Source organism: Amblyomma maculatum, chromosome 6, assembly GCF_055883805.1.
Source record: "Amblyomma maculatum isolate TAMU_Amacu chromosome 6, ASM5588380v1, whole genome shotgun sequence".
NCBI classification, from domain to species: Eukaryota; Metazoa; Arthropoda; class Arachnida; order Ixodida; family Ixodidae; genus Amblyomma; species Amblyomma maculatum.
The window spans coordinates 131,543,400-131,561,149 of NC_139349.1; the positions used below are offsets into that span (position 1 = coordinate 131,543,400).

General features: G+C 45.7%; 1 protein-coding gene across 2 annotated transcripts in view; it reads right to left on the reverse strand.

The window, feature by feature from the left end:
- LOC146186757 (uncharacterized) overlaps positions 1-17,750 on the reverse strand; it is an 85,028-nt gene that overhangs the window by 26,692 nt on the left and 40,586 nt on the right. For both annotated transcript variants that reach the window (XM_084607389.1, XM_084607390.1), the window contains exons 2-5: positions 10,214-13,194; positions 4,871-4,902; positions 3,381-3,513; positions 912-1,030 (exon numbers count right to left, since the gene is read on the reverse strand). In XM_084607389.1, the coding sequence (XP_084463515.1) occupies positions 912-1,030; positions 3,381-3,513; positions 4,871-4,902; positions 10,214-13,181 (3,252 nt within the window). In that variant the 5' untranslated portion in view covers positions 13,182-13,194. The remainder of the gene's footprint in view (positions 1-911; positions 1,031-3,380; positions 3,514-4,870; positions 4,903-10,213; positions 13,195-17,750) is intronic.

Consider the following 17,750-nt stretch of genomic DNA (forward strand, 5'->3'; position numbering starts at 1 on the left):
ACCTAACGCATATGCAAAATATGATTTTTTTTTCTGCCATAATATGCCGTATAGCCGTTAATAATTTACGAAAATTGCATTTGCGACACTTGACCCACTTTTGACAGCGCCTCATTAATCACAGAAAGATGCATTGCCACGCGCCAGCGTAAGCAGCGACGATAAGGCACCTAACTACGAGATTGCACTGGTGATTAGAGTTCAAGTTGCACGCTATTCTCGCTTACACATTACTCAAGAAATTTGTTGCTTCCTTTGGCACTACATGCATAGGCTTATCACGCTCAGCCAAACGTAGGCCGTGCTTTTTGTATTAGGGTGAAAGCCTCTCTATTCTCATGGAAAGCAATCCTGTGCGCGAGAAATGTGCGCGAGATGTGCGTGGGATCTGTGCATGGGATCTGTGCGCTGATGTGTCACTTGTCAATCACCCTGATGACGTCATTAGAAAAAGAAAAATACTGTCTCGAACAGGAATCGAACATTCAGTCTTCGGATCCCCAGCAAATTGCTTTAACCAGCTGCACCACGTCCGGGATCGTGAAAGGCACTTAATAATTTTCCCTTTCTACCGTGAGGATTATAGTAGCGGGGACAATGACGCTGCAATCAGTGATAATGACATTGGTATGACAGTATCAATGACGGTGCATTTAGTTGACAATGATAATAAGAGCAAACGCGATGCACCGTAGGCCGCCGCAACGCTTAGGATTTCACATTTCTGCACTGTAGATTAAACCGCGCTCTCGGATTTTTTTTAGCCTACATTGTGGCTACTATTACGACTTAATTCCGTGTTCATTGGTGACATTGGTGACATTGGTGACATTGGTGACATTGGTGGCATTGGTGGCATTGGTATCGCAGCGCGTTCCCGGCGAGGTAATAAGCACAAGAGTTTTGTTTACCTTGACTTCGCCTCCCTTTGGCTTGTGCTTGATATTATCCAAGGATCCAATCTTGGACCGAACGTTCTTCAGGTCAGGCTTGGGAGCCTGTCCGACGGGTGCCTTGATGGGAGGCAGTTCTGGAGGCGAATAAAAAACAAGGTCAACGAACAGTGACTTGGATCAATGAAGCGTTCGACAACTGCAATCAACTAGAGGCCTATAGTCCTGATTGCCTGTTAAGTTTAGGATGGTTATCGCTAGCACTTGCCCTGAACTTCGCAGTCACCTTTTCCTTTCATCCAAATTCAAGTGTCAAAACGTTTTCTTTGCAAGGCTATTTGATAAGAAGTTGCGTTGTAGTCTTGCATTCTTCTGTCACCTATTTTTGTTTTCTATGCTCTTTCCGAAACTGTAAGCACTTCGTGTCCACAAACCCATGGAGGAAGGAAAAAACTGAGGAGAGGCCCCATGTATTCCAGATCCATTGTGAAAAACGTGCCGGAAGTCACGTGCTTTTTTTAAGCCTAGATATGGGGCAAATAGCAACAGCGTCAGCGTTGCTATGGGGCAGCATGGCTGTCGGCGTCGGCGTCGGATGGCGCGGAGAAGCGCTCAGCTCCGACAGGGAAGGGCACACAAAAGAGTGCGAGGGGAAAAGCGGCCCCATGTGTAGGTGACGCCACAGCATTTTCCGGTCGCGGGCCGGCGTCACGAAAAGTGACGTCATGGCCTCTCCTCAGTTTTTTCCTTCCTCCATGGCACAAACCATTGCACGTGCAGCGCGATGGCCTCATATAGAGCGTCTACTCCTACTTACTTGCCTCAATATTTTACATCTAATTAGTTTCACGGTACGTTTGTTTGCGGAATAATACACCTTATCTCTCCATAACAAACAACTCTTCACTTGAAATGCATGATTTCAGCTCGACCACATCATGCGGTGACCGCGGCTCGTTTAGCTCTGGTTTATTGATAAAGCCTCAAATGCTTTGCCTAGTTGACAACATATAACTCAGCCGTTGCACATTCAGACCGCCATGCGGCGGTGAATTCGCCAGCACAGCTCTAGTGCTTCAATAACTCATTATCATCATCAGCACCACCATCTATGTTTATCCGACTCAAATAGATAGGCTCAACATCCTCCAATTATTCGTCTTTACTGGAAGTTTTGCAGCAGTTATTACTAATAGCACACGTTTCCCGGTTTTTAAGATCGCTCATCATTGGCACTCCTCAAAATCTAGGTTATTTTTCGACATCCCCATCATTACACCGCTTCAAAGCATTCCTGCAGCCGAGCTGGGGACAAGTTAGCTCTCCGCAGTCGTTTATTTATCCCATTTTCTCCATAAACGCAAACCGAAAGAAATCAGTAAAACAACTTTTGCACTGACGACCTTTTTACTTGACTTATCTTTGCGTAAAGGCCCTGCTAACATGCCACGAGTCTGCTTCCAAGAACTCGAACAGCAGTGTTCATTTATATAGGCTCAATTTGCTAATACCGTGAATTATGTCAGACCAGCCATGCCTCAAGATTTAGCGTTACAAAGGTTACGTTTTTTTCAGCGCTATGTACTCACCTACAGAATCAGCAGTTGAGTATACAGTGGCAACTGTGGCCACAGAAGGTCCTAAAGAAATGAAATAGCCTAGCTATTGCTGCTCATCACACGTTAACTGTTGCAGGAATCCTTGAAGAGAGGAAAGGGCAATGCAAATTCACTGCCGTTCAGCAAACCCTCAACTCATCTCATCTCTCCAGAAAGACGAACAACTGCTCTGAGATTGGTGCACTTGCAGGATGACTTCTGCATAAGCCACTTTCTTTGCTATTTTTATTGCCTTCTCTGCGTACCTGCACTGCCTTCTTACTTTCTTTAATGCATCTGTAGCTATGGCATTCCATACCTTTCATTTTTGTTCGCTTTTTATTCTTAGGCATACACATTGCACACTTCAACATTAATTTCTTTTTCGCCCGAATAACAACTCCTTTAAGCACTTGTTTTTCCCAAGACCTCTCACTGACTGGAATTTACTCACCACCTGCAGGTTTTCCAGCCATTCTTGGAATTATCTGAACGCCATCTTTAGGTATTCTGTACGTTCTTGTCATGACAAGTATTACTGTGCTTGATGCTATGTTGTTTTGCACTGTTGAAACAGGCAATTGTTTTTATTTATCCCACTTCCATGAATTCTATTCCTTATTTATGGGTTCTCACCCTGCTAAAATCGCCACACGGGATTGCAGTATATACTAATTAATTATAAATAATAAATAAATAAGTGACGGTCGACGAAAAGTACAATTTCCAAGAAGGTAGCCTACGTAGGCTTTCCTAACATTGGTCCATTAAGCTTATGACTTTGCTCCCATAACGTAATAATAAAAGTTTCTGTTGGAGTTTTTATGCACCTTCGATATCGATTTTGTTGCCTATCTACAGACAACTCAAAACGTTCGAAAGTGCTCACTTTTCTGCTCAGATCCGGGCGTCCGCGCCGTCTTTGATGGAGAGGTGACTCCGTTCTTTGGAGGCACAGTCTTCTTCGGCGACGGGCCCCCCTTCTCATGGATGCTGCTGGGCTTCTTGGGAGAGCTGGGCGTCTGTAAGGAATGGTAAGGTTGGCCAAAACTCAATTTAGAGTTTGACAGAGCCGAAGCGTAATAAGCATAAGGCGCGCCCTTTTTAGACAAGGGCGGAAAGATAAAGATGGGCAGGATGGGAGTAAGTTGCATATCAATTTTTTTCATTCGCACATTTTGTTATGAGCATAGCGAATATTAAAGATACGTCTGGATCTTCCTGTGACCAAATCATCACATATAAATTTTACTCTAGAGTACCTCAACATCCGGCGTAAAATAGACGAATTCGCAGCAGTCCCTGCCTTAACCAGAGACTTTGAACATTTTCCGGTAAAGAATTTCTGAACGAACTTTTTTTCACATATTGCTTAGCATCGCGACAGCAACCCAACAAACTTCAAAAGTAAACGATTGCTAAACATCACGAGCTCAGACAATTTCATTAAGTATGCCCATAAAAAGCTCCTCGTAATATTCCCCAGCTGCCTTTAAATTTTCAAACACGCAGACCGTTAGTTTACTGTGGCAGTGTAAACGAATCTCTGTGAGCAAATGAAGCAAGAACCTCAATGCAAATTATTATGGCTAACCTTCCGAAGCATAGGGCCTTCCAATCAAAGTGTGCACGAATGTATTTTATAACATCTCACAGTTGTCACAGTTACAAGCTGTTAAGAATTCTGCACCTGTTTCATCTGGCATTTACGGCCCATGCTTGTAACAAAAACGAATTTTATTACTTTGCATTCACGTGGTAGCCAACTAGCAAATTATCATGTATTGTTGCTTGAAGAATCAAAACGCCAATTTATTCACACTTTCCTTGCTCATACGTCCATACTTAAGCATACATACTGCGGGAAGGGCAAGAGAAAGAAATGAAGCACTCAGGACGAACGCAATATCTTGCCATGTGCTTCAGTTCTGTATCTCGTCCTCCGTGCTGCCTAAATAACGTATAACAGCTGTCATCACAAGAACGAGATCGTCAAATACTTGAAGTAGGGTCGGACATTATTATTTCCAAGTACTGGCAGTTATCTAATTAATAATCATTTCAATGCCACTAATAGTCTAATATCAAGTTATCTCACGCATTTCCAGAAACACGCACGTTGCTGTGCGATGTCAGCGCACGTTAAAGATCCCCAGGTGGTCGAGATTACTCCGTAGCCCTCTACTACCGACTCCTCTTTCTCTCTTTCAACTTTCACTCCCTTCTCTTACGGCGCGGCTCAGGTGTCCACAGATCAAGTGCGACAGATACTGTGCCTTTCCTGTAAACCAATTATTAATAATTATTATTATTATTATTTCAGTCTCTGCTACCTGCAGACACGCCGCTACGGAACATTAAAGCTTGGTCATTACCTACCTTGGACTTTGCATCAGCCGCGGCTGAAGGCTCTGGAAAAATAAAAAGGGAAGAAATGAGAACTGTGTTATTCGCTTCCGGAAACCTTTTCAACCACTTACTAAAACCGCAATAAAGGTGGTTTTAAACACGTATTTCATGAAATTCGGGTCCTTTTTTGCCCGTTCACAAACGCCGGTGAGCATTACGCACGGTAATGCGTTGCCATACGGACATAGAAAGGATGAGTTCTCAAATAATTGTCCGCCGACAATACCTGCATTAACATTACAAAAAGACGATCAAATACATAGGTGTCTGACTTGTAGTTAATGGCTAGAGGACGAAAGAAATCCTGCAGGTCATCAGCAGCCTCGCATTTGTCATTTTTAACTTTCGCCTCTATAGTAATGACGTGAATCTTTTCGCAAACGCGGCTCTGAAGATTAAAATGCTAACCCTGGCGGTTCTCGAGAGAACTTGCGCATACCATTTATTTCAGTGTGAAGCGTTGCTGCACGTTTGTGACCCTAATTACCCCCATATAATTGCAAAATCAATCACATGCGCGCAGTAACGAAAGATGACAATAGAGACTCAGCCCCACCGCCCATTGGCGTGGTAAATAATGGAAGGTTATTATTTCGGACACCAAATGAACAAAAATTTTAGTGTATATTGTAAGATGTCCGAGGTGTCCAGGTTATGAACAGCTGTGGATAGATTTTCAGCAATTATACATTCAAAAGCTGAAAACTTCAGGGAAATCATTCTATTCTGACAGTACGTCTTGAATAAAACGTAAAGCTACAAGGGGAAACGGCATTTATCTGATGTCCGGGACATTCATAAAACGCTGTAATTTTATCATGCCATTTCAGCAAACAACGCACCTTCCTTGCTTTCTGCTTGACTAAAGTTAGGCAGCATGTTTTCAAGAAAACGTAAATTGCGTATTTTGCTTCTTTTGACTGGGTCTTTGAGGAGAGCGTACTGACTTCTGAGTAGCCTAGAGAAATGCCCATTTACTGCTACACGGGTTATTACTATCACGTTTAACCGCTAAATGACGTCAAAACATATTTTAGATAGAGAATTGTAAGCAAGAACACGTGAAATAAGAACACGACAGGCAATTTCGCCATTTGAATGATACAAACAAAAATTTCCCAAGCAATTTGACGCTGGTAATATCGCTTTCAGCTCTCCTACCTTTCCAACATGTGCCTTTCATCAAATCGTTTACAACTTCCCACCACTCCTTACGTTCTCTTGCGTCGTTTTCCTAGCAGAACAAGATAAATTCTCACCATTCCTAAGCCTGTACAGATACCGGGATATACGCTTAATTAAAGAGACTGTTTAATACCCTATAATTATGTGCTACATACTTAGACAGGAAGAATGGCATACTGAACTGGCGAGTGAAAACTGGCAACGTGCAAATACGTGTAAAATAATATTACATCCGATAGTTCATTATAATATGGCATTACATATTCTCAACATTAGTTTGCGGGACCTGTACTCGTAGTTAGATATTTTTATTGGGGGCAGTACTAATATCAGCCGCACAAGCAGCATTCGAGTTACTGCGGCACTGAACATTTGCATCCCCTCTCACGTACGCAATCTACCCAAGCAAAACATTATTCCTAAATAGAGTCTCGAATTTGGTACGCAACAGCATGCGTCAATTATTCGAAATCCTAGACCCTTGAGCGTATAGACAATAGAGTAAGGACTAGTGTACCAGCGTCCTGTATATATATCTAACGAAGAACTTCATTCCTTAAATTCAGGTGGTCTCCTGTGTAGCCGTTGAGTTTGGACTTTCGGTATATGTGTATGCAGTTATCGGCCGTGTATAATAAACTGATCCTTAATCGAGCTCTGAACGAATAGAGCGGCCCATGGACAAGCAAGCGACGCTTAGAACCCCACATTCGGGTCATTACGAAAGCAATGAGGTCATTTTTTTTTTTTGTACCGATTGTTTCACCGGCATATTGACGTAAGGAAATGACACTGCGTGAGGTCTCGTTTCGGCAACTTGTGGCCAGGAAATATGTGGGTAAAGAAAGAACTTCAGCAGCGCAAAGTTGCTGGGAGTATAATGTTTAATGAATACGAGTTCTTTTGAAGACACTGACAGCTACCCCAGCTAAACCTCGAAGGGAACACCTTGGAAGGGCTAAAGACACGATTGTTATGATGAGCTAATAAGAAATGAAAGGCTCCTACATCAGGCGAACACTTCATGGTACTTCAGGAGACTGGTAAAGCGCTTAACACTTCTTTTTCTCGCCTTCAAATTCTGTCCACTAGAAGTGCATGTCTCGCATATTTCCCGTTTCAACTAGCCCAACATCAAGAGCTTCGAAGGCCTAAACTTTCAGCTTAACTTGAACAATGTCTGCTCAGTAACGGTGAATACGTATAAAAACGAAATATATGCAAATAAATGATAGCCATATTTCCCCCAATACTGCAGCGAAATGGGAAGAAAAGTTGCTCATTGCTTTCGGTAAGAATTTCGCGGAGGAGCTGTGGTTTCAGCCTGAGCCATTTTCGCGCTGCCACACCTTGATCTAATACCAGCTTATCGCAGAAAGGTGCCAAAAAGCCACACTAATTCAATTCCTAGTGCTCCGAGCTTGTGAAGCAACTCTGATGTTTGGGTGGGTTTTGATATATACATATCATGTGGTTGTTTGCGTGTAATCTCGAGTTACAGAATGTTTTTATTAAGTTCAGTTTGAAATGTATGTTACCACGTGTTTTGCCTTCATTTTTCTAGCGACCGAGACTGTCCGCATTCCAGTGGCTTTAACTTAGACCGCAGAAGTAAAATTGAAACTAAAAATCTTGGCGACTGAAATTTACCACTTGCTACCAAAAAGCACTAAAAATGATAACGCTAGACGATATACTGCTTCAAGTGGCTGTCGGATAGTCGAGCTGTAAGGCACCAAACCGGAAACGGAACCAAGATTCCTCCTTAAAGCTATTTACAAGTACAGATTCTGCTACTACGCTCCCACCGTCATTAATTAAATTAATAAATAGCAATTGTAGGAAAAAGAAAAATTGCAGAACTTCCGGACGTTTACTCAGACGGCAGTGAAACGTCGTCATTGCATGGTAACACAAAGAGCTAGCGTTAGTTTGTCAACAATTTATTATTTTCTTGAGTTCGCGCAGATACCCTTGCCTCTAAAATAATTTCCCAAATACACTTGTCCCAAATACACTGCGCTGTCATCTTTCCCAAGATTTTTAAAAAGTGCCGTATGCTGAAAATACGATTTCAGGAAAAAAAGAGAGAGGATAGAAGTGAAGTGCTTCTGTCCTATCCTCTCGCTGCCTTTCCCGCGATCGTATTTTCAGTGCCCAGCACTTCTTAAAAGTTATGTACCAACTAGGTCGTTAGAAACTTCTACTTCCCCAAGGAGGCCTTTTCTGAGAGTACAACAAGTTACGTTACAGTCGCGCAAGGTAAATCTGGAGACGCATGTTTCCCTCGATTTTGAGCAGCGATGAACTTTCAATTACCGTTACTAATATGTTATGAACTTTAGTGAGGCGAAAAAGAAAGCACAAATTATTTCTTGCCTCAACAGGAATGATACATCATTTTTCTGTCTGTAAAGATATTTTACGACATTGTTACATTTTTGCGTGCCTTTTCTGGGGGGAGGGGGAGGGGCGGGGGGATTTTCTTATATTAAGCCACTAATTTTATTGTAGCCCCCTTGAGCCGCAATAGAGCCAAATTAAATAAATAGTACAGCTCTACGCGCTAATTCTCGTAATCGTGCCTGCAGCACGCCAGCCAAAAGAATCATTCAGGCTACTCTGAGCCTGTGGAATGAAAGCATAGCGCTTAAACAAAATGGACGCTGCCTTGCAACCATTTTTCAGCAGCCAGGTCTTCGCCTTTAACGAAGACCTCACAAAGCACACCATGAGTCTCCGACAGTGAGCATCCAAACACGAGAAAGTTGACACACACTGACCTTTGGACAGCCACCTCTGAAAAGGAAATGTCAGCAAGTAGGGAAGACCGCGCGCCGTTGCGTCCTGCATACTGCCCTTCCGCTATAGCTCCGCTGAGCGTCGAGCGAGAAACTACCCGAAAAATCTCGTCGTCTTTGAAACTCGGAAAATGCTCGCATGTTTACTTCACCCACGCGCGCGAGGCTCAACGCGGCCCCGAGCACGTGCGCAGCCATTCTCCACCCACGAGCGCGCGCTTTCCGCTCGGTAGCCAGAACTCGGACGCGTAAGACACGAGCGGGGCCCTCACGTCAAGGGCAGAATCGTGAGCGGTCCGCATTGGCCACGCGTCTGACACTGGGACCGACCAGCGCCCCTAACGGAGGCGAGGCCACTGGGATGCCCTTACAAGGCCACGCCTAGTCGCTGAGAGCGCCTTTAACGTAGAAAAGAAAGGAAAAAGAACTAGAGGTCAGGACGCTAATCTTTTAGAAACCGGAACAGTAGCAGCGACTTTCAAACCGGGTGCGGTTTTTGGTACGTGACTGCAGCCACTTTCACTTGGAAAGGCTTACCGTGGCGGCTTCGCCGAAGTCGTAAACACCACGTGACTGGTTTTATGTGGAACTCCAGAAGCTTCACAATGCGCGTTCACCAGTTGTGAGGAGATTAAGCACAGCTACTGAAACGGGCTAAGAGAAAAAGAAAAAAACTAACGGTTTTAACGACTCTAGTACAGCGGTTTCCAAAACAACCCTACCAGAAAAGTGGCGGCAGTTTCGTAAACCTACTACTTTTGTCAAGGTCGTCGCTTGTCAGACTTCAGTTTCCATGACACTGCTAACGAACTTTCGAAGGTGTATAGAAAACACAACGCCTTTCTTGTTTTCTCTAAACCCTACTTTCAGGTAGGCAGTGGTATAAGATAATACTAAGCTGTTCGTAAACGACGCACCCCTTGGTTAGATGTGCAGGTTTGATGACGCATCTAGGCAGTATTTCTGGCAATTTGTTGTGCAATTGGAGGCGCCATCAACCGCCAGCGTGATTTCGAGACTATTTCATGACGGTAGTCATCGACGCAGAGACTATAAAATCCGTCACTTTACCCTATTACATCCCTGTGGCCTCTGATGACTTCTACAGCTGAGAAAGGTAATGTTAAGCAGCTGATAATGGGATGGGCAAACTTCGTTCCCTTCACAATACAGCGAACGCTTCGTTAACGTGCACGTTTTGGAAACACTCACTGCACATATAACGAACGATGTGCTCTTTACAGTTTTGTGAGATGGAGCTGAAAAAAGATTTACCAAAGAAACCTAAAAGCTAAGCAATTAAGCAGCAGCAGCGAACGGGGCCCACCTTTCTTGTCGAGTGTCTTTGGAGGACCCTTGCCGGTCGCGCGTTTTGAGGGCGACTTGGGCAGGCCGGCTTTCTTCTTGACAGCTTCTGCAGGCAGTGGTGCTTCGAGTTCGGAAGGAGCTGCTCCATCGACTACTTCCTCAGATTTCTTATCCTCGCACACGGCATCAGCCTCCGCCTTTTCGCTTTGCTCGTCAGCTTCAGCAGCCTTCTTGCTTTCCGCAGAGGGTTCCGGCTCCGCTTCAGCGGCAGCTCTAGCTTCTTCTCCGCCTTGATCCTGAGATGCTTCTTCTGTCGTTCCTTCAGCACCGGCCGAGGCGGCAAGACCAGTGTCTTCAGCTTCTTTTTCAGCCGCGTCGGCTTTGAGCGTCTCTTTTTCAGGTGCTTCGGGTTCTTCCTTTTCGACTTTTTCTATTTCTGCTTGCTCTTCCGAAGCGGTTGCCTCGGCTGCCTCTTCTTTGACCGCTGCCGCCTCGGGAGCTTCATGGGGCGCGACAGTCTCTCCCTCGGACAGAGCGACTCTGTCTTTGGCTTCTTCTGCAACGGTTTCAATAGGCTGAGCGGCGGCCTGCTCTTCGGAAGCGGGCACTGAGGTGTCAAGCACTTCTGCATCGCTAGCTGGCTCTTTTGATTTTTCCTCTGCCGATTTGCTCTCCGTGTCTTTGCCTTCTTTTTCCAAAACGGCGTCGGCAGCGCCCGCAGCAGGACCCGTTTCAGTTGTTTGAATTTCGTCGGGAGCCTTCTCTGGTTCGTCTGGAGGAAGTTCTTGAACCTGGGGTTCTTCTGGCTTTTGCTCCGCTGTAGGCACCTCTTGCTTTGTTTCTAATTCTTTTGACGCTGATTCTTCGGCGGTCGACGGCGCTGCTTTTTGGTTAGCATCCAACTGGGGAGAAGGCTCAGCAGCTTTGTTCGTTTCTTTAGCAGCTTCGTCACCGTGCTGGCGTTCTGGTTCCTTTGGAGGCTTGTCACTGTCTGCAACGGTGTCTTGCGCTTGCGCGGGTTCTTCTTTTGGCAGAGATGGTTCGGAGGGTTTCTGGACTTCATCAGAAGGAGCGACCTGCTCGGCGTCCACGTCTTTGGGAGCCTTCTCTTCGCTTTTTACTTCTTTTTCTTTCTCAACGTCGCTAACCACTTTGGCCGTTTCGCCCTCTCGTTGAGCACTCTCTAGACAGACTTCCCCTTCGACCTTTTCTGGGAGCGCGGATACAGTTTCGACGGCTGTCGTTGTTCCCTCTTGCTTCTTCGTGGTGTCAACTTTTTCTTGTGCAGGGGCAGATTTCTCTTCTTTCTCGGACGCTTTAGCCTCCACCTCAATTGGAGCTGCAGGAGATATCTCATCGTGCTTCTCTGGTTTACTTTGTTTGGCATCATCCTTTGTTGTCGGAGCTTTCTCTTCCTGTGAAACTTTTGATGGGGGCATTTGTGCGTGCTCATCTGTTTTCTCCTTAGCCTCGTGCCCTTCGTGCGTTTCTTTAGCCCCTTCATGCGTGCCATTTAGTTGTGGAGATTTGGCATCGGGTTGAGTTTTAGCCTCGATGTCTCTTGGAAGGCCATCGACTGCCCTTTTCTGAGACTCGTCCACTGTGGCTTGTAGCTTGCTAGGCTCTAGCGGTTTCGATACTTCAGTCTTCTGCTGAACCGGCTCGCCCGACACAGAGGGATACAGCTGAGCTCTAATTGCTTCCTCGTCTAATAGGTCGTTTACGGCGTCACTGGTTGCATATGCTTCCTTCGGCGCAGCTTCTTTGCGGATGGCATCGGGGAGGGTCGTTTCCACTATGCCTGTGTGGCACGCTGTTGCAGCTTGAATCGATTCGGTCACTTCCTGTTCTTGCGTTGGTTTTTTGAGACCGTTACCCTTTAGCGACTCCGCCGGTTCTTCAGACACCGGCGTTTTTTGCCGCTTTTCCTCTACGGCTTCCTGCGGCTGTTTCGTCTCCCCTTTTCCTGTGCTAGCTCTCGATGGCTCGTCGTATACCGGTGGCGGCGGGATGGAAGATTTCGGCCTGGTGTCGTCCGGAGTTGGCTGTTTAGCATCTCCTTCGCTGGCCACAGCAGCTCGTAAACTCGTGGCGTCTCCGCTACTACTTTCAGGTTTCTCGGCACTTTTAGTGTCCTGTTCCGCAGCGAGAGATCTGCCCGGCTCCGGGGACAGCCGGGCCACTTGGGTTGGCTGATCGTCGGCCACCTTTCCCTCGACAGCTTCACTAGTTGCAGTGACTTTTGCTGCTTCGCTGGCAGGTTTTCCAGCTTCACTTCCGGACTGCATCTGCATCTTCTCTTCGTGACTAGTCGCTGCTGCGGTAGGGGCGACTGCGTCGGTAATTTTGGCACCGGGCTTTTCGGCCACTTCTTCCGCTTTTTGGTCAGCATGCGCTGGCGTCTGTTTGGCGCCACTATCTTTCGCTTCTTCCACTTCTTTGGCAGGTTTCTTGGCCGCTCCGCTATCGGCCTCAGGATGCTTCTGCTGCGAAGGCACTGCACTATCTCGATCGGCCACCGGGGCCGAGGGAGACAACTCCTCCCGTGATTTCCTCTCTGGTCCCACGCTTTCTCTTTTCTCCTCCATCACAGGCTTCTTCTCTGGCACTTCGGTGGAGACTCTTTCTGGCTCGGGATATGTGCTCGGGGTGTCGCCGGACGATTTCTTCTCATCCGATGGCGGCTCACTCTTGGCAGGCGATACCGTCCGTTCACCGACTACAGCGTCACTCGCTGAAGGCGCAGCGACCGTCGTTGATGCGACACTTACGCCGGCCTTCTCCTTTTCCTGAGCCTCAGTATGACCGCCGGCGGCGACAGGGGCGGCACCTGCGCCGGCGCTCTCTCGTGATGAGTCATGACTTTGTGCTTGGTCGGCCGCAGTCGCCGAAGTGCCAGTGGCGCCCGCGGCCGCCCTATCGTCGCTTCCGGCTACTGTCTGGGCGGCGCTTGGCTGGGACACTTCCGCTGTGGTAGCCTTGTCCATGCGGCAGTGGTGTCTGCGCGCAAGCACACGGTCCCCTTTCAGACAGCCTCAGGCTGAAAGGAACAAGCGCTGTGGTGGATTCGCTGCGCGTTAAAACTACAAGACTGTGGCGCGCGGTGCTACGAATTATGAAAAGAACACCCTTTTTCATGACTGTTCGGCACACTGCTTTGAATTTTCTTCACATGCCGATGCGCTTCCCTCAGGGAGCGAAACAACTCCTCAGCCTCTTTTACTTCGAGGATAAAATGTTAGCGTCTTCTTTCGTTTGGTCCTCAAGGAAGCACAATTTTCTAGCAATATGGGCTTATTATTTTTGTCTCTCTCTTATTTCTCTCTCTCTCCTTTAAAAACAAAATTAACACAATGCGTTTTATCGCTTCTCCGTATTTTCAATACAAAAAAAATTCACGGACGATCAATTAGATTCACGTGGCATATGCGCGTGAGCTTTACTGGCGAAAGCGACGACGACTTAGCACATCATCATCAACTGTGCGCCGCCTCGCCATTGCACTTTCGACCAGTCATTCCCCGTACATGTCACCTGCCCAAGTCATGTCAATGATTTTTCTAGGCTGCAGAGGTTTAACTATAGTCAAAGACGCCGACGCTGTCGGACAGTTGTTTCTCGCATGGAGGTATTATCGCGTCAGTTCAACGCAAGCAATACAGCTAAGCGACAAACAGAAGCTGAAAGGCGCACCAGGCGCATTTTGAAACCACTTAGAGTCATTTTGCTAAGGTAGCAAATGTTTTCCATTATAACTTCACTTTGTCTTCCCCAACTGGAAAGCGGATGGTGTATTGGCCAACTGTTTTCCTCTTTCCTGCATTCTATTTAAAGAAGAAAAGAATGCTCACAAGGCCCGCACCTCCGATAGAAAAAGGAAAAGAAGCATAATTTTCTAGCCAGTATGGGCTTATTATCTTCTCTTCAAAACTTCTTAATAGAAACAAAACATCTACCTTGCTAATATGCTTTGAAGTTTTAATCTGTACATATAAATCCTACTATTCTCCTACTGCGTGCGTTAGTATTTACTCTTTTATATTTTGGTTTATCATATTTACATTTCCTTCTCTATTCCCTAGCATTTAATTTTTTTTTTGTTCTATTTTTGCGATGTAGTTATACATCTCAGAATCTAATATCTCTGCACCCCAATTCTTGGCCGATCCCCCTGTGTGGTATGTGCCATCACATTAGAGGAGCACAACAACATCTTCTCTCTCTCTCCTTTAAAAACAAAAATGACGCCATCAATTTTATCTTCTGTCGGTGTTTTAGACTACAAAAAAAAAAAAAAATCATTTACGAGCAATCGATCAATCGCGGCCGCATAGTGTCTTGGCTCATTTTCTAATTAAACATTACAGAAGCTGGATAGAAAAGAAAACCAAATTTATGCATCATGAATTGCGGTTCTGTACGTTTTTATTTTGGTCGACTATAGCTGAATCCGCTGTCCCGGTTTCCGTGCAGCGAGTTCGACAACCGACGAGCGCCGTTGCTGCTTTTGAAGTCATCGTGTTGCTTTAGTATTTTTCGGATGAAATTCAGCACAATAATGAGTTTCTTTCAGTGCCATGGTAGTCCCTTCGTTCCTCACCAATGGCAGTGTTACAAGCATGTGATACAAGCGCGAAAGGCAGAACGTTAGGAGTTTCGGCATACGCAGTCTCACTGCAAGCAAACTGTTCATACCGACAGTTGTTTCTTCCCGAGCTTGGCATCTTTGGTGCTGCAGGGATCAAGGCCTGCTTCCAGAAATGTTAAACGGTCATGATGTCTACGCCCACAATGAGCTAGGTGCATTATTCTACATTAATTTAACGATACCGTCAGAATGAGCATCTATGGCCATAGGATGCATTCTTCGACCATGGACGAACAGTTCGAAAAAGGTGACTAAGCAGCAGGTTGATGCGGCGCGGGATCCTGCCTGAACGACACTGTGCGATACGAAGGAGCCTATGGTGGTCCAATGCTATCATTGATCGCTTGCTCAGCTTACCCTCAGCAGCGCTAAGAAAATGGCAACGATCCAAACAAATTTGAATAGCGGCGACTCGTATTCTTCCAGTTGCATAATGGTTGAGATACGAACTCCGTAGTGTAGGGCTGCGGAAACTTAGACCGCCCAGGGTTCTTTAACGTGCACTGTGCTATATACGAAGAGATACGGCAGTAGCAGTAGTTGTTTTGCTGCAATATTATTTGGCAGAGAAATCCGGAAGCAGTTAATTTTAAAGAAGCAGGATCTAAGCTTTATGAGCGCCGAATATAAAAAAAAAAGCTCAAACGAAGAGCCTGAAAGCCGCTGATATTAAACAAAAGACAATGTGCGAAAGACTTGCTCCCAACGTAAAATTGCTCGAAGATAGAACCATTGCAGTGGGCAGTATCCTCGAAGCAAGAATGTGGGAATAAAAGGCATTGCCGGTAAACCGCAAGAAAACCATCCCAAAATGATTGGAAATATTGGTGAAAAAAATAGATGCATTACAGCTTCCAGTCGGCATTGTGGCTGTTCATGTGTCTCAATCATAAACTCTGAAAACAGATATATGTCTGCAGTTCGTTCACAAACAAGTGTGAGACAGCCTCCTTTAAATGTCCTGGTGTCAAAACCTTCACTGCGCTGACCTCGGTTTAGAAACAAACGTGCACGTGTTCGTAAATTAAAACATTTCATAAAGGCGTTCTAAAATAAAATCTTTGCCCGGAACTGAAATGGCAAGTAGGCCAAGTGGCCCAAATATAAAACACACTGGAAATGTATGGGGGGGGAGGGGGGGGGGGGGTGGAATGGGAAAGTTTATTTTACCGAAAACAACCAAATTCCTTAAGTTAAGAATTATCATCGAGCCTAATGTAGCTGAATATGTTCTACATAAGGCATTTTTTGTAGCGAGAGCTACATTTGCAACAGTCTTGCCATTTCGCCGTGCCTGTCCGAAGAGCGAAGAAAGAAGAAGAAGAATTCGGGGGAGGCGGTAGCTTGCAGCCGACATGGCCAAGCACTAACTAGGATGTAGGGCTTCCTGACATTACGTTTGGCAGGAGCTGGCAACTCGGACCTCTTCTTTCATATGGGAGGGTGATATCCCAATCAGCCAAACAGATTACTTCGCATTAATTCGCAGTACAAGATCAAACGTAGCTATCAGTAAAGTACAGTTACTTGAGAAAAAGCCCTGAATCAGGTGCCTGAATTTTGCTGGGACGCACTTTCAATGAATCAGATTCAAACATTCAAGATTTTACCTTCTGTTACGATATACGGCTATCGACTAATAACAGCGTATAAGACATGCTTGAAGTTCAATAACAAATATTTTCGCTGATCAGTTTGAAATGGTTTTCTGGCGTTGCAGTACTCTGTTCTCAGCCAGAACTCACGGCTAGTTCCAGATGGCACAGCGATGAAAATTGTAAAAGCCGTCTTTTATGCGATTTAACTTAAGAACGTGTAAATATAGAAAATAAAAAAGAGCAGAACATAAATTGCACCTGCTGAATTCGGAATATAAGTGCTTGCAACTGACCACAGACCCCGGATAAACCTACCTAATTTTCCTTGAAGTCCGTGTACCCCACTCCTCTTTGCACGCCTCAGAGGATATCTCATTTCCGACGATAAAGTTAAACTCTTTCAGTGCTTCCGTTGATGCCGTTTCTTGTTGCACTGCATGCCAGCATTTTGTAGGGAGGCGCGAAAACCCCGTCTGTCTGCCTTCGTCACGAGCTTTTGGTCCATGAGATATTACTTTTTATAGAATGCCGAATAAAATTTATTTTGAAATTTAAAATGTAAACAATGATTTCGCATCAATCTATGCCATTTTTAAATGCGACTAGGGTTTGAAAATGCTACCACCGCAGCCCTGCGATAGCCGAGTGGCAAGTGGCTGTGAGACATACGGTAGGCGAGAAAAAGCGCTTCTGAAGCAGAATTATCACAACATGTAAGTAAAAACGAGAAGCCACTGAACAGTTTTCCATGGCATGAAATAGCTCCACAAAGACTGCGCGACAGAAATCAAATATTGGGTGACTGTTAAGCTTAATTATTATTTTAATTCGAAATGGCACTTCGATTTGGCACTTCGAAATGGCACTAATTTCGAAGAACGCTGAATCCGCTACTGAAACGTTTCTGCCGTGCTTCCTTTTCGCTCTTCTGTGACACGCTGCATGAAGTACACAGGGCGACAACAGTGCACCAGACACGAACACAGCGCATTTCGTGCGGCAACTCGCGGAAGACTTTCTGAGCTCTGGACATTAACGCCACCGGGTATGTTTCGACTACCTGCAACTCCGTGCCACGCATGGGGCCATTAGACAGCGGGCTGAACGGCTTAATGGCTGCCGACGCGGCGACGCAACAATCTGGCCACGTACACGCGTATTTGCGCGAGCAGCCCACCACCCTCGGTAAGGAATTCGACGCGCGCCTGCAAAGAGCACCTCGGCGTGACTTCCACAAATACCGAGCAAGGCCATCATTCCCTCGAACGCCCTTTTATTACTGCCGTTCGCTGTTCTTGCCGATGCATCAC